The sequence below is a fragment of the Erythrolamprus reginae genome, chromosome Z (genome assembly GCF_031021105.1).
Source record: "Erythrolamprus reginae isolate rEryReg1 chromosome Z, rEryReg1.hap1, whole genome shotgun sequence".
Classification (NCBI taxonomy): domain Eukaryota; kingdom Metazoa; phylum Chordata; class Lepidosauria; order Squamata; family Dipsadidae; genus Erythrolamprus; species Erythrolamprus reginae.
Window position 1 is genome coordinate 122,901,262 of NC_091963.1, and position 23,015 is coordinate 122,924,276.

At 39.0% G+C, this 23,015-nt stretch overlaps 2 protein-coding genes across 2 annotated transcripts; both read right to left on the reverse strand.

The window, feature by feature from the left end:
- Positions 1-11,545: 11,545 nt before the first annotated feature.
- Positions 11,546-12,460, reverse strand: LOC139175720 (olfactory receptor 14A16-like). The gene has a single exon (XM_070766946.1). The coding sequence runs from the start codon at positions 12,458-12,460 to the stop codon at positions 11,546-11,548; it is 915 nt and encodes a 304-aa protein (XP_070623047.1).
- A 9,217-nt stretch (positions 12,461-21,677) lies between these two features.
- On the reverse strand, positions 21,678-22,604 carry LOC139154028 (olfactory receptor 14A16-like). Its single transcript, XM_070728457.1, has one exon. The coding sequence runs from the start codon at positions 22,602-22,604 to the stop codon at positions 21,678-21,680; it is 927 nt and encodes a 308-aa protein (XP_070584558.1).
- Between the last annotated feature and the right edge of the window lie 411 nt (positions 22,605-23,015).

Consider the following 23,015-nt stretch of genomic DNA (forward strand, 5'->3'; position numbering starts at 1 on the left):
TTTTCTTAAGAATGATTCATGTATTCTTCTGCAAAAAAATAAAAAATAATTTCAGGAGATCAGATAGTAAGTATAAATAATAATAAAATTAATGGCTTTCAGAATATAAATATAAAGTTCTGAATTACATTTGTATCTTTCTTTTCTCCTATTTAAGACACAGAAAGAAACCAGGTTTTAACAATTAAGTATATGGACATGGGTATTCCATAAAGTCATCAGGAATCAAGCTCAATCTGGAGAATATATTGCTTTATCCTTTGGAATATTTTCAATTGTTTCATCAACTAAATAATTTCCATAAGATCAAACCCCTCTTTCATTTAGTAGAAGTTAACATTTTCTGAATAATTTGGGCACAAAGATATAGAAACATTTTCATTGTGCTGTACCATAGATTATGCTTCCGAAATAAATATGTGAGAAATTATTCGGAGACAATAATTATGGGAAATAACGATAGTATTTAGACTTCACACCTTGGAAGGGTGGAAACCTGGATCAACTATGAACTGTTCAGAATCAAATTCCTGGAATGAGCAGTGAGTTAGCCTGCAATACTACATTCTAACTACTGCGCCACCATGGTTCTTATAGAATATAAAGAACAGAGACATTTCCTTTCAATTCCACATTTTAGATTGTCTGAATAGTGCCTTCAATAAAGGAAGGTACATATTCAATTTCTGAATGTGAGTTGGCTGATATCAGAATCATTATGTATCCTTTGAAACTGCAGTTTTTACATCTTTCTGAAAATACCACAGGGCCCAGGATTATTTAATCAGTTCCCAAGAGTATTCAGTAGCATTAGAAGTCTGAAATGTATCTCAAACAAAAATATGAAGTACAAGAATATGCCTATAGATGTCCTGTGCTTTTAAAGCTTTGGGGAATAATATGTTTGGCTTCCTTTGAAAAGTAAATGTCTTTAAATACAGGGTGACCACCATAGGAAAAGAGGAATGTACAAAATGATTATTTTTGACTTTGAAATGGCAAGCCAATCTGAGTGATAAAAACTCTGCATCTTTTTAACAAACATTGCATTGACATAGAAAGGAGTGGAAATTTAAGCACTGATTATGCCTCACATGTTTCAAACTAAGTATATCATCAGAAGACATAAGACAGACACAAGACAGACAGATAGAACGATATACCTTATTTTTTTGAAGGATAAGACACACCTTTCCTTCCTAAAAGAGGGTGAAAATTTGGGTGTGTTTTATACATCAAATGTAGCCTTGCTCATTTGTGTCTACACTTTGGCCTCTGCCTCCCAGCAATTTACCTCCTTGCCAGTGATGGGCTCTTACAGGTATGGTCAGGTACGCAGAACTGGTAGAAAAACTTTGATTTCCCCCCCTTTTTTCCCCTTCTGCGCTCTGGGTATGTTTTTCTTATTGTAGTAAATGAGGTTGAATGTGTATAATGTGTGTGTGTGTAAACATACAGTTTATATAGTAGATAATGTATATTTTTGTGTGCCTGTGTATAATATGTAAGTACACATATGACTCACCCAGGGTCTCAACTGCATTAGGAGAAGCTCCCATTTCCCCCCGCCTTTTTGCCCCCTCTCCAATGACACCAAGGTTAAGAAGTAGCAGCTATTCCACCCCAGGTGAACTTTAGCAGCTCCAATCCTTCCCCACAGGGAGGCAGAACCAATTAAGTTGTTCCGCCCCAGACGCCTGATGGACCAAGAGGGCTTTCAAAAGGCGTTTGGGGTTATTCCAGATGCACTCATCCACAGTTTGGTGGAGTCTCTTGCTGGAACAAGGTTGCAGCGGAGGCTCTTGACCGGATTGCGCCATTGCGACCTCTCCGCAGCACTAGACCCCATAGAGCTCCATGGTTCAACGAGGAGCTCCGGGAGCTGAAATGCCAGAAGAGACATCTAGAGAAGCAATGGAGGAAGAGTAAGTCTGAATCCGATCGAACACTTGTAAGAACTTTCGTTAAGACTTACAAAGTGGCACTCAAGGCGGCAATATGCGCGTATCATGCCACCTTGATTGCATCAGCGGAATCCCGCCCAGCCACTCTGTTTAGGGTGACCCACTCCCTTCTTAACCAGGGGGAAGTTGGGGAGCCCTTACAGAGTGGTGCCGAGGATTTTAACACATTTTTTGCTGATAAAATCGCTCGGATCCAGGCAGTCCTCGACTCCAATTGGATCACAGAGTCGACTGACAATGAGTTAGTCGAGGTGACTGGGGCCCATACTTTTTCACCTGTCTGGGAAGAGTTTGATCTGGTGACACCTGATGAAGTGGACAAGGCCATTGGAGCTGTGAGTTCTGCCACCTGCATACTGGATCCATGTCCCTCCGGGCTGGTCTCGGCCAGCAGGAAGGTGACACAGAGCTGGGTCCAGGAGATTGTCAATGCTTCTTTGGGGAGGGGGTCCTTTCTGGATCGCTACAAGGAGGTACTTGTGCGCCCCATCCTCAAGAAGCCTTCCCTGGACCCAGCCATTCTTAACAACTACCAGCTATTCTCCAACCTTCCCTTATGGGGAAGGTTGTTGAGAAGGTGGTGGCGCTCCAACTCCAATGGTCCTTGGAAGAAGCCAATTGTCTAGGCCCACAACAGTCAGGATTCATGCCCGGCTACAGCATGGAAACTGCTTTGGTTGCATTGATGGATGATCTCTGGAGGGCCTGGAACAGGGGTTTATCCTCTGTCCTGGTGCTACTTGACTTCTCAGCGGCTTTCGATACCATCAACCATCGTATCCTTCTGTGCTGGCTGGAGGGAGTGGTTCTCCTCCTACCTCTCCAGTCGGTCGCAGTTGGTGTTAGTGGGGGTTAGTGGCAAGGGGGATGTTTGCCCAGGTTCGCCTGGTGCACCAGTTGCGGCCCTATCTGGATCGGGACTCACTACTCACAGTCACTCATGCCCTCATCATCTGAAGATTCAACTACTGTAATGCTTTCTACATGGGGCTACCATTGAAAAGTGTTCGGAAACTTCAGATCGTGCAGAATGCAGCTGCAAGAGCAATCATGGGCTTCCCTAAGTATGCCCATGTTACACCAACACTCCACAGTCTGCATTGGCTGCCGATCAATTTCCGTTCACAATTCAAAGTGTTGGTTTTGAGCTATAAAGCCCTTCATGGCATTGGACCAGAATATCTCCGGGACCACCTTCTGCCACACAAATCCCAGCAAACGATTAGGTCTCACAGAGTTGATCTTCTCTGGGTCCTGTCGACTAAACAATGTCATTTGGCGGGTCCCAGGGGAAGAGCCTTCTCTGTGGCAGCCCCGACCCTTTGGAACCAGCTCCCCCCACCCTCCTTGCCTTTTGTAAACTCCTTAAAAATCCCCTCTGCCGTCAGGCATGGGGGAACTGAGATAACTTCCCCAGGCCTATACTGTTTATATATGGTATGTTGTGTGCATGTTTTTTTTAAATTATGGGTTTTTAGTTTTAATTATTAGATTTGTATTATATATTGTTTTCTATTACTGTTGTGAGCTGTCCCGATTCTACAGAGAGGGGCGTCATACAAATTTAATAAACAAACAAACAAACAAATAAATAAATAAATAAATATACATAGAATTAAATAGTATATTTTGGATGTTCAGTAATAGTAAATAGATAGTAAATTGAGGCTAGGAGAGACGAGGCACCTTCACCCTAATTCAAACTCTTGACGTGAGTGATGTGTGACCCCTGGTCACATGATCATCAAGCTACTCTCACCTGGTCACATGACTGGCAAGCCACACCCACAAAATAAGCCACACCCACAGTGTGGTAGTAAATTTTTTTGCAGCCCTTTGCTGCTCCTTGCAGCAAACATCAAACAGCCTGTTCCAGTTTCAGCTTCCGCACAGCCTGATTGGTGCAAGCGATTGTCATTTGGCTCGCCCTCCCCCCTACCATCAGCTGTTTGAACCTGCAGCAATTTTTTTCCTTTTACAAATCAGGCTTGCTGAAACTGTAAGTGAAACTGAAACAGGCTGTTCACTGTTTGCTGCAAAGAGGCAGGTTACTGGGAGGCAAAGATATAGGCAGATTTTTTTCTTGTTTTCCTCCACCCCAAAAGGTGCATTTTATACTTCAGAGAGTCTTATACTTCAAAAAATATGGTGCTTAATATCCATGATATAATACATATGTCATCTTTGATCATGATCATTTGATATTTATTTCAGAGGTTTCTAGATGGAGAGAAATTGTAAAAAAAGTAATATGAAATATATTTAACAGTTCTTTATTTAAATTAAAGAGGGAATTTGATGTTCCTTAATGTTTTTGAAAATATTTTATTGAAAATTTTTATTACAATAGTAAAAGCAAATAAAAATATTTTCAAAAGTAACATCTGATCTTTATAAAACAAATATGCTCAAATTTATCATTCTTCACCCCATAATGTAACAAACAAATATCTGTTCTTCCATTATCCTACCCCTCTTTCTTCCTTTGTCATTTTCTCTCTTTTTTCATGTAGTAGCCAGCTTCTAAGAAATACTGCATTAAACTACAATCACTAGTGTAATGGAAAAATCCACTGAAAGAAACCAAAGACAGCAACGCAAACAATAATTCTTACTTTAAGAATCAGAGGTTTATTTCACTAATAACTTGGAACATAAACAACCATCATAACATCACTTACATTTATAACTCATTGTAATGAGGTCCACTAACATAACTGATCCAGCAAAGATAGCTATAGGCCAGTGGTCCCGAACTCATCCCAAGACCAGGGGTGGCTGCTGGAGTTTTGCAGGAGATAGGGAGAAACTCTAGCTGAAATTCTGTGCAGTTCAGAGAACTTCCAAATACCAGTCCTGGCTGGCCCTAATCACCCCATAACACCCCATCCTGCCCCTCCCAGCAGTCCCCAGGCAGCCCATTTTGGATGCATGTACGTGCTGGGTGTGGGTGGAGGCTCAGTGAGGGTGAAAAGGAGGATGTTTCTGGCCTCCAGAGGACCTTAGGAGCCTGGGGAGGCTGTCTTTGCCCTACCAGAGGCTTAAGAAAAGGTCCTGGGGCCCAGAGAGGGCAAAAATATCCCCTTGCAATGATCCAGAAGGCTGAATAACCCATGCCCAGCATGGTGATAGCCAACCAGGTAGAAAACCCCTTGCTAAATTTTTTGAAGCACAAACCTGCCCAATATTCTGCTGTAGTCTATGCTAATCAGAAGGGAGAATCTACGCTTTAAGATTTCAAAGAATATATAGAAAGCAGGAGTTATACAAGCAAATGTAGGCCTTTCAGTTCAGCTTGGCAGCTTTCCATGATAAATTGGCTAAGAAATAAAAGTCTGGCCAGTCGCCAAGAGTCAAAGATAATTATAATTCCTCAGTGATAAGGATTCTTTGGACACACATACACATACTTACGATTCTCCAAGTGTTGCTCACACAGTCTCACCTCTACCCAATGGATTTTAGAAGAAGAATAGCAGATTGCCAGCATGGCATTTCTGGAACCCCAAATCTAGGACTGCTACCATTATGAAGATTGTAACGCTACACCTCTTTTATGCAGAAATCCTCCTTATATATAACTGTCTGGCTGTGGTCACTGTTCCCTAGAGAAATAATTCTCTGGACTTTCTTTCATAGACTCACTTTCTGAACTTTTCCCCATAAAGATATTCCTGTCTTCTTCTTGACCTTCTGATCTGGGCATCTAATAGAGGCTCCTGATCTTCCATGTCCTCCTCCTCCTCTGATTCAGACATTACCATCATTGGGATTGCTACAGTCTCTGGAGGTTCCTCAAGTTTCTTAGGTTCCAACTCTCCCTCACTGTCACTATCTGACACAGTTGTCAAGAACACTGGCTTAGGGTACCAAGACAGACCTGGTTCATCTTCCTCAGAATCTGTCACAACACCCAAAACGTATTTTTATACCCTTCTGCACACATTTCACAACTTATTTCCCTGTTCCTCATTTCTGACAGTTTCCACATATACCCATGCACATCTCAAACTTCTACCTGTCAGCTACTTTCAGTTTCTTATTTCTCATGGTTTTGTCTGTTTATATCAAAACAAAGTTTTAAAAATAACTATACTTTGAATTATAGAATCAGAATTTTTAAATATTGGTAAGAATGAGCAGATGAGCAGCTAAAAGGAATGACTTTATTCCATTGAAAGAAGCAAGCTTGCAACAAGTAAAAACCCAATGGCAGAAAGAAAGTCTCTGAAAGGCTGCACCCTCTCAGCTCTCAAATATCTGGTCCAGCAATCCCACCTAGCAATTAACCAATTGTGTCCGACCCAGTCCTTGCTAGAATGCAACACCCCTCCCTACCTGGCAGCCCCCCACATAATCATCAAGGTAAGCTGGACACCTGTGCAACCGGCTGGATCTTTGGAGTTGCAAGATATAGGAGGGACTCCTGGAACAGACCCAGTACCCCAGATCAGGCTCAGCACAAGACTCCAATCTGGGGAAAACTATTGCTCAACTACTAGGCTTGAAGGAACCTCAGTGAATGGAGGGAATGGCGACTGGAGTCCCAGTGAGGGAGACGTTGGATGTTGTGATGGGCATTGCAATGATTTGGAGGAAGAAGAAGATGGTTGCTTGGGTACTGAACTTGATGGAACCTGGGCAGATGAAAGAGAGGGCCAGGTAATGGAAGCATTGAATGTAATGATGGACATTACATCAAGCTGGGGGCAACCTTGGGACAATTAGAATTGGCTGCTTGGCTGCCTCACCTCAGCTGATCAACATGCTATCTCCAGCACTGGCCATCCCTCTTCTGGACCCTATAAGAACAAAGGCCAATCACTTCCATGATAACACCTGGAACCCTGTGCGAATCTCCCCCATATCCTTGGGCAAAAACTGCACCCCAGCTTAAATTCCCTGACCGATTGAATAAAAGTCTGAATAAAAGTTTAGAAGGCCTCAAAAGGCCTAAAGTTTAGCCTTATTGGACAGTGGGGGTGCTGGTTAAATAGCCACAACTTTGGAAGAGGTGGGATGAATACCTTTAGAATCAATAGAATACCCCCAAAATTCCACCTTGGGGACCCCTATGCGGCATTTACTGTGCTTCAACTTAAGGCATGCCTGTTGAAATTGAAGAGGTACTCCCTTAATGCATGCAACAAGATCTGATGAAGAATTTGCTGAGATCAGGACATCATCAAAATAAGGAATGATGCCAGGCAGACCACAAACCAAACACTCCATCAAATTTTGAAAGAGGTCAGGGGCCAAACTGAAGGTGCCAACATTTAAATGCCCCCTGGTGTGTGACTATGGTCTGGACCTCAGCAATTGCGTCATCTCCTGGGAACTATTGATACACCTGTGCGAGGTCTAACTTGGCGAAAATGGACCAGTGGCCTAGAGAATGTAGAGGATGTTGTACTATGGGTACTGGATAGAGGTGTGAATGCAGAGCCTTATTCAAGGTCAATTTATAGTCCCCACAGATTCTCAGGGTACCAACAGATTTGACAGGAATTACTATCAGGGTTTCCCAATGAGAGTGATCAGTGGATTTCAAGACACTCTGAGTGATTAATTTATCTAATTCCGCAACCACCCTGGCTCTTAGGTCAAATGGAATACATCTGGGCTTAAAACAGATTAGAGCCACCAATGGATCCAGGCACAAGGATATAGTGGTACCAGTATAACAACCCAATTGATTCTTAAACACATCAGAAAAGTCATTCAAAATGGCTTCAAAGTGGTTCAAAGAAGCTACATGCACTCTTGAAACTGAAAGACCCAGTGTGGAGAACCAGTCAAGCCCCAGTAGCAAGGGCCAGTACATTATCAGTAATGGTTAGAGTCCCACATGGGACCCCTTGGTGATCAACAGGGTAATCAGGCCCTCAATTGGAATGGTGTTTCCTTGATAGTAGTAATAGCAGGGGGACAGTAGTAATAGCAGGGGGACAAATGGCTTCTAGAAAACCCCAATAAAAGATATTTAAGTGTCTGCCAGGACACTAGGCACCAAGAGGACAGACAAAGGAGAGCACTCAATATTTACAGTCAAATGTATTTTCTTATGCCCATCCCTAGATGCTGGAAAAACCTCTTCCTCTTCTTCCAGGGGTGGAGCCTCCAGCCAGATAGCAAAACAACTGCCCTGAGCAGCCATACAGTCAGCAGACAAACAGTGTGAAGATGCTGAGCAAACCACACCCAGCAAGGGGGCGGAGTGACACACCCTCGCCTAACAAGAGAGGTTGAGAACCACTTTGAAAGGGTTTTTGACTCATTCCTTTTTGTCAGACAAAAATGTGAGCAGGAGATTGATGGATTAAAAAGCAACACATACATAAATTGGGTAAAACTTGAGTTTATTAAGCAAATGAGATCAATGTATAATGACAAGAATTATCCACAAACAATGCAAGAAAAAAATAGATACCAATATTCAATAGAAGCGTATAAATGTACAAGAAAATGTCATATCTCTTTAGCTGAAAGACCCTCACATTCATCAAAAGAAGATACTGATGTTGCCTAGGTAATTCCATTAATCATATTACATCTTTTTGAAGTACACTTATTCTAAGCAGAGAGTAATATAGATAAGAGCAAATCTAGATATGGTGTTTGATGTGCCTTATCAGTAGCTTTGATGAAATCCAATCATTCTCAAGCACATTTCATCCTAATGTACATTTACTTACACTTGGTTCTTCAGATGTTGGACCAGGGAGAATATCTCATCTCTTCCTATTTGTATGAAGTTGTGAAATTTCTGAAAGCTTCTTTTATTGGAATTATGCACCATCCTAATGATACTTCTTGCCTTTGTAATTTCTTGTGATTATGAATTTATGATATAGTGCCAGCTTATCCATCCTATCTAATCTTTCCAAAGAACTTCTAAGGAAAAGAGATAGTACTCCTGAGATAAAGTATGTAAAAATCAGCTTGATGTGGTGCTTAATGCATCAGGCTAGGAACAGGAAATCTATTCCAATCTTTCCTAAACAATGGCAAACATCTTTAGAAATAGCCTGCTAAGAAAAATGTATGGACTTGTGCAAGAAAACAACAGGAGTTAAAACTGACTCAAAGGTACAAAATATCAAAATGTATATGCAAATGACCATTGAAAGGAGAGGAGAATATAGAGTCCTGTGTATTTCTTGAAAAATTAAAGCTTTAATTATCCGTGTTATGGGCAAGCATTAAAGGGGAAGCCAATTCACTTAGGAAAGCACTGGGGAAAATGACCACATCATTTAAATTTGCAGTTGTTTTCTGTAACATTGCACCTTGATCCTTACTTCATTAAATCAGGATTCAACAGCTTGTGGCATACCAGAAGTTGCCAGACATCTATGTTTATCATCTATAAAGTGCATTGATAGTAATTAAGTATTATTTAACCAACTTCAAAAGACGCTGCAAAACCATTTGCCAACAAATAAAAGCAGAATGTCTCAACTACTACAGCAAACAAGAGGAAAATCTCCATCACACCAAATCTAACCGAACCTTCTGCAACTTTCTCAACAACAAACTCAAAGAATCTAGACCTATTCCACCTCTAGCTGGACACAACAACAAAGAATACCATGATGATCCATCCAAAGCTAACCTCTTCAACTCTTTCTTTGCTCTGTCTTCGTTAACAGTAATGGCTCATCCCCCATCTTCACAAATCGCACCTCAAACTCTCTCAATGACCTAACCCCAAGTAGACTTCACTATAAACTGTGTTGAAAAAGCAATCTGAGACCTCAAACCTTCTCTATCAGTCGGACCAGGTGGTCTTTGCGCATACTTCCTAAAAAACCTTTCTTCTGCTATAGCCGAACCACTAAGCATCATCTTTCAAAATTCCTTCAGGACCAGCACACTCCCCAAGCTATGGTCAAAAGCAGTAGTCACCCCCATCTTCAAAAAAGGAGACCCTTCTCTCATTGACAATTACAGACCAATTTCGCTATGCTGCGTCTCATGTAAAGTCATCGAATCAATTATAAATCAATCAATCACCCTTTACTTAGAATCTAATCTATTCTCTAACAAACAATTCGGATTCAGAAAGAAATTATCCTGCAACCTTCAACTACTTCACTGCAGAAACATATGGACTACCCCCCTAGATCAAGGAAAATCCATTGATGCAATTTATATTGACTTTTGCAAAGCCTTCGATTCAGGGGTCCATGACAAACTACTCCTAAAACTCAAATCCTATGGCATCTCAGGATTCCTCCACAGTTGGATTACTGCATTCCTGTCAAACAGGCAACAGGTTGTCAAAATTGGAAGTGCCATTTCCACCCCTGTATCAGTTAAAAGTGGCGTTCCCCAAGGCAGCATACTAGGACCTACTCTATTCATTCTCTACATCAACGACTTCTGCGATCATATCACAAGCAACTATGTTCTTTTCGCCGATGATGTAAAACTTTTCAACACCACGGACAACACATCCACTCTCCAAAAAGACTTTGACTTTGTCTCAGATTGGTCTAACACCTGGCAACTTCAAATATCAACCAGCAAATGTTCTACCCTCCACATCGGCAAAAAGAATCCGAACCTCATATATAAACTGAATAAACAAAATCTCACAGTCGACCACCACGCAGTAAAAGACCTTGGAATACTAATATCAAATGATCTAAGTGCCAAAGCCCACTGCAACAATATCGCCAAAAAGACTTCTAGAGTTGTTAACCTGATCCTACACAGCTTCTGCTCCGGCAATCTCACACTACTCACCAGAGCCTACAAAACTTTTGCCAGACCCATCCTTGAATACAGTTCATCTGCCTGGAACCCATACCACATCTCGGACATAAACACCCTTGAAAATGTCCAAATATACTTCACCAGAAGAGCCCTTCACTCCTCCACTCAAAACAGAATACCCTACAAAAGCAGACTAAAAATCCTAGGTCTAGAAAGCTTAAAACTATGACACCTAAAACACGATCTAAATATTGCCCACAGGATCATATGCTGCAATGTTCTACCTGTCAATGACTACTTCAGCTTCAATCACAACAACACAAGAGCACGCAACAGATTCAAACTTAATATTAACCACTCCAAACTTGACTGTAAAAAATATGATTTCAGCAAACGAGTTGTCGAAGCATAGAACTCATTACCTGACTCAGTAGTGTCAACCCCTAACCCCCAAATTTTTTCCTTTAGATTATCCATGATTGACCTCTCCAGGTTCCTAAGAGGTCATTAAGGGGCATGCATAAGTGCACCAGTGTGCCTTCCGTCCCCTGTCCAATTGTCTCTCCTTATCTCATTTATCTTTTCTTCCTTTCATATACGTTCTCCTATACTTTCATATCTTTTCTTCTATCCTTTTCTTTATTAATATTACTACATATCTATTTTCTTCAATGTGTATTATTTATTGGACAAAATAAATAAATAAATAAAAATAAATTAGGGATTCAGGATTTTTGCTGAGCAACTACTGGAATTCAATTCTGCTAGATAATGTATTGTTTTGGTCAAAGAAGTAAAGGAAATGACAGGAAAATATAAATTTTTGTTGAATAGAATACAAATTGTATTAAAAGATTTTTTTAGAACCTCAAGAGTTTAGAAAGGACAAATTTAATATTCTTATTTCTCATGCTGTAGATGATTGGATTGAACAGGGGTGGAAGAAGGGAATATAGAACACTTAACCCAAAATCTAAGTAAGATGGGGTGTTAGAGGGAGGTCTCAAATAGGCAAAAAATCCAGTTAATAAAAATATAAGCACTACTGTAAGATGAGGAAAACATGTTGATAAGGCTTTTTGCCTCCCTTGTTCAGAAGGGATTTTTAGCACCGCCTTGAAAATCATGGCATATGATATGATAATAAAAGTAAAACAACCTAGTCCAGCAATGACACTGGCCACAACAATTCCAAGCTCAAATGGATTGAAATCAGAGCAGGATAACTTCAGCAATTGCGGAATTTCACAGAAAAATTGGTTGATAACATTAGAACAAAAAAGGATTGAAAAAGTACCAGTTGTGTGCAATGTCCCATAGAAAAGACTGATAATCCACGCTAAAATTATTATTTCAGTGCAGGCTTTCCAATTCATCACCATCTCATAGTGCAATGGATTGCAAATGGCAACATACCTATCATATGCCATGACTGTCAGGAGGGATAAATCAGAAGCTGTAAATGAAACAAAGAGAAATACTTGAACCACACATCCTAAGTAAGAGATGTGTCTGGTGTCCATAAGGGAATTCACTATGGATTTTGGAACAATAACAGAAACTGAACCCAGGTCCTGCACAGCCAAATTCATCAGAAACCAGTACATGGGGCTATGCAGTCGATTATCTGTAGCTACCGCTGAGATGATGAGAAGATTTGCTATTATAGTTGACAAATATAATACAATGAATAAAAAGAAATGTAAAATCTGCAAATGCCATTTTTTTGAGAATTCCAGGAGCAAAAAGTAAGACACTGTGGTTTGATTATTCATTAGCTCATGACTTAATTTAATTTAATGTATAACATAGGTGGGAGATATAGTTAGTTCAAAATAGTGAACATATGTAACTTGTTACAATCTGACACCAGAATGGAAAAATATAGATAAGACATGCAAAGAATTAAAACTCAGTTCATGAAAATGGATGCAATACATTTAGTGTTCAATAACAGCACTATTTATATATTTCAAATTATCCTTGACTAAACAAAAAAACATAAACCACAACTTTCTTCTTCCTTTCATTTATTTTGCTTGTTGTATATATTATAAAATGTTTGCCTAGGACTTGAAAGACCTTTTGAAGTCATCTTAACTGCAGCTTCCCTGGAGCTTTTTCAACCAGCAAGTGTTTCTTATTACTCTTGTTTCAATAATGGAAAATTGAAGACAGAAATACCATATAGAGAGAACACCTTAAGGAAAGGTTGGATGCAAACCTAGTAAAGAAACAATAGAATTAGTTACTATAGTAAAAGTCATAATTAGTTGCTATGTCTTTTATCCTGAAAAAAAATGAAGGAATGGACTTTCAATTGACTGAATTTGTATAAAACACATAAAGAAAACAATTGACACAGAGGGAGAGGGAAGAGAGGGAGGGAGGGAGGGAGAGAGAGGGAAAGGGAGATTTTAATAGTCAGTCTGGGAATGTTGAAATTTTAAAAAAAATAACTTACAATAATGCTTCAAGCCATTATTTTATACCTTGACAACTTTAAGAGGCATTGACTTCAACTGGGGTATTCAAAACCACTTACTTTAACATTGTCAGGGTTCACACTGCCTTTAGCAAATAAATATTAGTTGACAAACAAACTAATGATAATACCTTTAAGTACATTAATAGTGCATTAGAATTTCACAAAAATATATAATATGGGTATTGACCAGGTGGTCCTTAAAATTACAGTACGTGAGGAAGAAAGTATCATTTTATCTAGCCATGTATTTATTTATTTATTTATTTATTTATTTATTTATTTATCTATCTATCTATCTATCTATCTATCTATCTATCTATCTATCTATCCATCCATCCATCCATCCATCCATCCATCCATCCATTTATTTATTTATTTATTTATTTATTTATTTATTTATTTATTTATTTATTTATTTATTTATTTATTTATTTATTTATTTATTTGATTTTTATGCTGCCCTTCTGCTTAGACTCAGGGCGGCTTACAATGTGTTAGCAATAGCACTTTTTAACAGAGCCAGCCTATTGCCCCCACAATCTGGGTCCTGTATGTATTTTTGTCCATTTTTTTTGCCTTTGGACATATCCACCACATGTGATAATCTGAGCTTGGTATGTAGTTACATTTCCAACATTTGGAAGACATGTTTTTAAACATCTTTGTTAGTCTTGCTGGTGGCCAATGCCACCTGTAGAGCATTTTATATAAATGTTCTTTATATGCAATTGCCATTATCAATTTATAATTTCTATCGCAGAGTTTTTGCCATATGTCTAATTCTATTGTATATCCAAAGTTTTTTGCCTTATCATTGTTTCTTCAACCAGACAATAATTGATAAGGGATATTATTAAGAACAAATGAAGATCTGGAATAAATATGAGTTAATTGTTTTACCGGTAAATTGTTAACCAAGGGTTTTGAAACTTGAATTTTGATTTCGTTCTACCTGTTAACCATACTGTTATTAATATAGTAGATCAATGACAGGTCAATAAGTTAAAAATAGACTTAGAAGTTAAAAAAAGTTAGGGTTGCTTTCCAAGGGGAGGGGAAATTAATATTTTTGCAATATACTGTATATTTATTAGTATTCAACTAGGGAGGATAATGTGTTTATGTTTTTAATGCACGTTTTTAATGCTCTGTTTATTTTTTTTCTTTCTGTTTTTGTAAAAAAACCCGAGTCTCTATTTTAATTTTTTAAATAAAAATGTTGCAAGGGAAACTACATTCAGAAGTGGGACAAATGAAAAACTGGCAGAGTTGGTAACTGTGACCAAATGAAGAGCAAACATGTAACCCTACTCTATAATTTCTCTCTGGACAAGGAGTGGAAATAATCCTGGCAGCTATTGAATATCAGCAATTTTTATTGCCATAAAATATTTAATAAAAGTGTAATATTTAATAAAAGTGCTATAAAAGAGAAACTACTCCTCAAAAGATCTTTCGCATTACAAAATTCTTCAAACATCTTAGGTAGGGCAAAAATTATAATATGTAATATTTTCTAATTGGTTTGAATAGGGAGCCTTAATATTGGTGGGTAAGATATCAAGAAAAGTGAATATAAAAGAAAATGCCAGAATGATTATAATTATTAAAAATTTGTAAATAAATTGTAATATTTATATAATTGCTTGGTTCTAAGTCAGTCATCCATAGTAATCCCTAATAGAAGTAAGAAAGAAATTTCATAGAATTGACTTACAAAATGAGCTTTTATGAGGCAGATCTTGTATTTCCTTTCTCCTTCTCGGTGTCTTGAAATTCTCCTCCTGATATGCGGAAAATTAAGAAAGAGAAAATTGAACACAATTTATATTTAATGTCTATAATTAAAGAATAGGGAAAAATGCATTAACAGCTACAAAGTAGTACAAACTATTTCCCTTGTTAATTATCATGAATCATGGGTGGAGCTAAATAACAACTCATTAAAATCTTTTTTTTTTCCATTATGTCTAATGCTTGGCAAGGAAACAGCATGTTATTCTAGAAAACAAGGAAAAATCATTTGTTTGTTTGTTTGTTTTGTCAAGTATGTATACAAAGATATAACAATGTTTATATATATGATACTAGTAAGAGAGAAGCATTAAGACAGGGAACAGAAGGAACACTGGTGCACCCCTTAGTGACTTCTTAGGAATCGGGAGAGGTCAATAGTGAATAGTCTAAGGGAAAAGTTTTGGGGCTTCGGTAATGATACTACAAACTCAGGTAGTGAGTTCCATACATCAAATACTTGGTTACTAAAGTCATATTTCTTATTGTTGTGGTTGAAGCTGAAGTAATTGTTGACAGGAAGGACACTGGAGCAGATGATTTTATGGGCTATGCTTAGGTCATGTTTAAGGCAACGTATTTCTAAGCTTTCTAAACCTGGGATTGTAAGTCTAGTTCCATAGGGCATATGTTGCGAGTGGAGGGCTCTTCTAGTAAAGCATCACTGGACATTTTCTAGAGTGTTTGTGTCTGAAATGTGGTGGGGATTCCAGACAGATGAGCTGGATTCGAGGATTGGTCCAGTGAAAGTTTTGTATGCTGTGGTTAGTAGTGTGACTTTTCCGGAGCAGAAGCTAACGTAGGATTAGGTTAACAACTCTTGAAGCCTTTTTGGTGATGTTGTTGCAGTGGACTTTGGCACTTAGGTCATTTGATATGAGTATTCCAAGGTCTTTTTCAGAGTGAGAGTTGTCTGTAAGCTTGTTTGTTCAGCTTGTATTTGGTGTTCTGATTCTTTTTGCCAATGTATAGGACAAAGCATTTTTTTGGTTGAGATTTGGAGTTGCCAGATGTTTGACCATTCAGACACAAAGTCATGGTATTTTTGGAGAGTAGCTGTGTTATTGGTGGTGTTGAAAAGTTTTACATCATTGCTGAAGAGAACGCAGTTGCTTGTAATGTGATTGCAAAGGTCATTTATATAGAATATGAAGAGTGTTGGTTCCAGCATGCTGCCTTGGGGTACGCTGCTGTTAACTGGAACATGATTAGATATGGCACTCCCTATTTCAACCACTTCTTGTCTATGTGAAAGGAATGCAGTTATCCAGCTATGAAAGGATCCTAAGATGCCATAGGATTTGAGTTTTAGAAGCAGTTTGTCATGAACTACTGAGTCAAAGACTTTACAGAAGTCAATGTAAATTGCATCTATTGATTTGTCCTGATCAAGATGTGTAGTCCGTATGTTTTTGAAGTGAAGAAGTTGCAGGTTACAAGATATTTGTTTTCTGAAATCAAATTGTTTGTTGGAGAGTAGGTGTTAGTTTCTAGGTGGAGGGTAATTGATTGTTTTATTATTGATTCCATGACTTTGCATGTGAGGCAGCACAGATAGATTGTTCTGTAGTTTTCAACTAGACTGGGATCTCCTTTTTTGAAGATGGGGATGACCGTTGCTTGTGACTACAACATTGGTAGCGAGCTGATCCTGAATGATTTTTTTAAAGCTTATGCTTAATGGTTCAGCTATGGCTTTGAGAGCTTTTTTAGGATGTATGCACATAGATCATCAGGAAGAATTGATAGAGAAGGTTTAAGATTGCATAGTGCCTTTTCAATGTTGTCTTCTGTGAAGTCTATTTGTGTTAAGTTGTTGTGAGTGTTTGAGGTACGATTGGTGAATTTTGGGGATGAGCCATTGCTGTTTACAAAGATTGAATCAAAGAATGTGTTAAAGAGGTTGATTCATCATAGAATTTTTTGTTGTTGGGTCCTTTTAGGGGTGAGATGGGTCTTGAGTCCTTGAGGCATGGTTGGATTTGGTGCACAGGATGTTTTCTCCTTGTTTGCTGTGATAGGTGAAGCATTCTATTGGTAGCATAGTTTTTGGAGGGGATTTTAAAGTTGGTTACATGACCTTTTTTGTTTTTCCGCCAGATAGATTTTTTTAATTTTAATTTTCTTATTGAGATGGGTAGTTTGTTTGCTCCAAATAATTTTTTTCAGCCCTAACCAGGTGCTAACGATGTTCCAAATATGCAAGCTCTTTCATTGTTACTCTCTGTGCATAATGTTTTCCAAACCCTGTCTCTGTAGGGTTTTTAAAATTGTTTTACTTGCTACAAATGTTTGTTTTCAGGCCTAACCAGGTGCTAACAATGTTTCTAGCTCTTACCAACTTGCAAGCTGTTTCATTGTTACTCTCTGTGAAGAATGTTTTCCAAGCCCTAAATCTTTGCAGGGTTTTTTCCATTGCTCCAAATGTTTCTTTCCAGGTGCTAATGATGTTCCCAACTCTTACTGGCTTGCAAGCTCTTTCATTGTTACTCTCTCCAAATAAAGGTTTTTTTTAAAGCTCTAACCAAGGGATAAAATAATGTGCTAGCCAGATAAGGATGCTAGCCAGATGAATACCTGGTAAGCAGATTCTTTACCCTATTTTCCTCCCCAAAAACTAAGGTGTGTTTTATACTCTGGTGCATCTTATATTCCAAAAAATGTGGTATATTTTTATAATTATAACAAACAAATGACAAGACAGAAAGGATGATTAAAGCCCTGTATTTATTATATTTTTAAGTAAAAGGTGGTGGAGCTTTATCTCTAATCATGAATATTGCTTTTTGAACTATACCATGCATGAGACAGACACACACATGGAGAGATAGACACACATTCAATATAAATGATATAATATCTACATTTCATTCTTATTTCTGAGGATCTTTAAATGATCCTATTTGATAAGTTCTTTGTTAGGAGAAAATCCCAAAAATATTTATGTTAAAAATATTGATCAGCTGTCAGCTAGACTGGGGTCTCCAACAAGCTCAGAATTCTGGAAAAATACAGGTGGTCCCTTATTAATTAATTAATTAATTAATTAATTAGATTTCTATGCCACCCTTCTCCTGAGACTCAGGGTGGCTTACAAGTAAATACAAAAACACGTGAGAAATCTAATACTAGATCATATTAAAAACCTCAATGCTAAAAGCCATGTAATTTAAATTCTAAAACCACTATATTTAAAACCATTCAATCTAACATCCAGTCATAGGCTGGGGTAGATGTTGAAATTTCAATGACCCAGATGACAGAGATGTGTTTTTAAGGCCTTACAAAAGACTGGGAGGGTAAGGGCAGTAGATATCTCTGGGCGGAGTTGGTTCCAGAGGGCTGGGCCACCACAAAGAAGGCTCTTGCCCTAGGCCCCGCCAGATGGCATTCTATTCTATTTGGGGGGGAAATTCCCCTCCAATGATTACATTAAAAAAAAAACCTCAGTATAGAAGTAAACCATTCAGTCCACCTCTACAGAAATTTATTTTTCTGAAAATTAAATACCCTGTTTCCCCGATAGTAAGACACCCCCGATTGTAAGACGTATCGGGGGTTTCAGGGGATCGGCTAATATAAGCCGTACCCCGAAAGTAAGACATATGTCTTACTTTCGGGGAAACACGGGGGTATTGCCGCCTCCCTCTCATCTAGCTGCGCCCCGCCTCCTGCCCACGTCCACACCGTCCCCCCTCCATACGTCACCACGTCTGCCACCTCCCTCTGATCTTAATGAGCGCCGCCTCCTGCCCACTTCCGCGCCGCCCCCCCTCCATACGTCACCGCGTCTAAATGTTAATTTTATGGTTAAAACAAAAAATTCGACAATTTTTTTCCAATATAAGACATACCCCGAAAGTAAGACATAGTGGGGCTTTTGGGGATAAAAAGAAAGTAAGACACTGTCTTACTTTCGGGGAAACACGGTATAAAGTTAAAAAATGCTTTGTAACTTATAATTTTGTTTATACAACTTGCTAAATTGTATTATTTCTTTAGTTTGAGGATTAGCATGTTATATGAACAATTCATATTTTTATAACCATTATTTATTATTTAATCTTGAGACATAACAATGGCTCCATTTTGAGATTCCAACTATTTGAGGTTTGTTCCAAAATAAATCACCAATTGTCATTTATCATCATACATGATACAATTTCTGAAAATAAAATATTTAGTCAGGAATTAGAAAACCTCTTGCAAGTATATGTGCTAACTCATTTTTTTCACACAAAAATATGAATAGGGGATTCATGAAAAGAAATAATCCCAGAAATTAGTTAAACAATAGAAGATTTTGTTAAACACAGCAGTATAATAAGTTTAAATACAAAGTATAATGTAAAAATATATTCATAGATAAAGCAGAAGAACTAGAAAACAGCATTCAATAGAGGAATATAAATGTCATATTCCTGGAAACCACTCACCTTTACCAAAGGAAGGTACAATATTCTCTAGATCAGTGTTTCCCAACCTTTTTTCGCCGTGGCACATTATTCATATTTTCAAAATCCTGGGGAACATTGAGCCGGGGGGGGGGGCTAAAAAAAAGTTTGGACAAAAAAAATCTCTCTCTTCCTCCCTTTTGCACTATTTCTCTCTCTCTCCTTCCCTCGTTCTCTCTCTTCCTTCCTTTCCTTCTCTCTCTCTCCATCCCTCTTTCTTTCTCTCTTCCTTCCTTCCTCTCTTTTTTGCTCTCTTTCCCTCTCCCTCCTTCCCTCCCTCTATGTCTTTCTCTCTCCCTCCTTCCCCCCTCTTGCTCTCTCTTTCTTTCTCTTTCTTTCTTTCTCTCTCTCTTTCTCTGTCTCTCTTGCTATCTCTCTCTCTTTCTCTCTCTCTCTTTTTCTCTCTCTCTCTTTCTCTCTCTCTCTCTCATTACACCACGCCAGCAACATCGGCATCGGGCAGTAGCCAGGGGTGGCAGCAGAGTGGTTGATTGCGAGTGGGAGCCCTGATGTTGGCAGCTGGATGTGTGCTGATGTTGGCAGCTGGATGGTGCTGCGCTGGGCATGGGTATGGGGCTGGCACCTACAGCCCAGCCAGCGGGCCAGTTCCCAGCCCTGCAGTGCCAGCATGTACGGCATCCAGCAGCACGTCCAACCGCCACCGTCGATGGCTCTATCCTGGAGCTCCCTCTTGCTGCCGCCATCCCTCAGCGACTGCCTGGGGCCGCTGCAGCTGGCACCCTCCCACTCCAACTGTCAGTGCCCTCCCCCTGGGCCCCAAAGGATGCTTGTTGCCGTCCCCACCAGCGAAGCTCCAGCTGGGCGGGGTGTTGCTGGTGCCTCCAATCTGGAGCTCTTGCTCGCCGCTGCCATTCCCCGGCTACTACCCAATGCTGCTGCTGCTGGCACCCTCCCGCTGCTGATGCCCTCCTGCCGGGCCCCAAAGGACACTTGCTGCTGATGCCAGGGAAGCTCCAGCTGGGCGGGGCGCTGCCGGTGCCTGCGACCTGGAGCTCCGGCTCGCGGCCGCCACCTGGCTATTGTCCAATGCCGCTGTTGCCGGTGCTCTCCTGCTGGGCCCCAAAGCTCATCTGCCACAAAGAAGGAAGGCGCAAAAAAGGAGGCGTGAAGAATGAAGCTCAGCTTCCGATCTTGGAAGCTGAACTTCGCGGCACACCTGACCATGTCTCGTGGCACACTAGTTGAAAAACACTGCTCTAGATAAATCCAATAAGTAGCTGGCACCTTCCTAAGTACACTTATAAAGAACCCTAAAATATTTAACAAATCTTCCTTCTTTCCATCTAAGATCTCATTCACTGTGTACTTTTATCTAGCCTCCCTTATCCAAGTCAGGATCAGGAATGATAAATTATCCCATCCAATTTCTAAGATTTCTGAAATACATACTGATGTTTGTTATAATTTTTCACCATCCTAATTACTCTCCTTGCACTTCTCATTTCTTGGAGTTATTAACATGTTATGTGCTCATCCATCCTGCCCTTCCTGCCTAGTGTCACATCCTGTCAGAACATTTCTAAGGAAAAGAACATTAAATTATGTAAGAACCAATTTGGAACAAAAGTTTAAAGCATCAGATTAGAAATTGAAGAGCTGCAAGCTCTAGTGTCTTACGAATTCAGCCAGTTGGGATTTTTGGGGACAGTTTCTTTCTTTTTCTCTCTCTTTCTGCCTTAGGAATGAGATAATGGCAACACTCTGTTAAAATCCATTGCCAGCAGAAATGCAGGAACTTCTCTAGGCAGTTGTCAGTTATCCATATTGATTTGAAGAAGCAAAATATTAAAGTATGCAATCAAAGGACCATTTAAAGAGAAAAGATCCCTGTGTACTTTGGGAAAAGCTAAAGCTTTAAATAGCCATATTATTACACAAGCATTACAGGAGAAGCCATTTCTTTACAGAATAGGAAAAATGGGAAATATTATTTAAACTTTCTCTCAATTACACTTCTTTTTCATAATCATATTACACCCTGATCTATTTCACTAAAGATCAAGGTTTGTTAGCCTGTGGCGTGCTAGAAGTTGCCAAACAATTATATTTAGCCCCTGAAAACTGCATTGACTAATTAGGAAAACTAGATATATGCTTAGAAATTTTTGAAGTTCTAACATTCTTCTGGTTGAACAATTGGATATACATGTATCTGGATCTTAACTGTGCTTTTTTGTAACTTACACTTATTTCAAAGATGTAATTTCCCTGTGATGAACAGAATAGAAATAACATTTAAGGTAATTTTCCGAATTTCCACAGTTTTGAAAGGCCCAATTTGATATTCTTATTTCTCATACTATAGATGATTGGATTGAACAGGGGTGGAAGAAGGGAATACAGAACAGTCACCCCAAAATTTAGGTAAGATGGTGTATAAGAAGGAGATCTCAGATAGGCAAAGCATCCGGTTAATAAAAACATAGATACTACTACAAGGTGAGGAATACAAGTGGATAAAGCTTTTTGTCTTCCTTCCTCAGAAGGAATTCTAAGCACTGCCTTAAAAATCATGAAATAAGATGCAACAATAAAATTAAAACAACCTAGTCCTGCAGTGACACTGGCCATAAGAACTCCAAGTTCAACTATATTGAAGCCAGTGCAGGATAGCTTTAGCAACTGTGGAATTTCACAGAAGAATTGGTTAACAACATTAGAACAAAAAAGGGTTGAAAAAGTGCCAGTTGTATGCAGTGTTCCATAGAGAAGGCTGGTGACCCAAACCAGAATCATCATTTTATTGCAGGCATTCCAATTCATTACCATCTCATAGTGCAGTGGATGGCAAATGGCAACATATCGATCATATGCCATGACAGTCAGGAGCGATAAATCAGAAGCTACAAAGGAGATAAATATGAAGACTTGAGCAGCACATCCTGAGTAAGAGATGTATCTGGTGTCCATGAGAGAATTCACCATGGATTTTGGAACTATGACAGAAACTGTGCCTAAGTCTTGCACAGCCAGGTTCATCAGAAACCAGTACACGGGGCTATGCAGTTGATTTTCTAAAGCTACTGTCAAGATAATGAGAAGATTTGCCATTACAGTTGTCAGATATAAAACAAAAAACACAAAAAAATGTAAAAGCTGAAGATGTCGATTTTTTGAGAACTCCAGGAGTAAAAAGTAATGGACTGTTGTATGATTATTCATGTTTATGACTTAATTAAATTAATTTGTACACATAGGTGTGACATACAATTATATAAAATAGGGAACTATAGTAATAGCATGATACATTGATGCAAATGGTGAACAGGATATGAAATACACTGCAATAATGCAAAGAATTAAAAGATAATCACAAAAGAATGGATATAATACCTAATCACAGCATTATTCCTATACTTGATTAACTAAATTCTAACCTACACATCACATTATTTTCTTCTTCCACTTCATTTTTTTTCCTGGTCGTAGGAACCTGAAACACTTTTCAAGTCCATCTTCTTTAGAAATTTCCTGACACTTTAGGACCCGTAATTATTCCTTATTTTTCTTGCAGAGTTATTATAGTGATGAGACAGTATCCAATATATAGAGTGAGTTCCTGAAGGATAGACG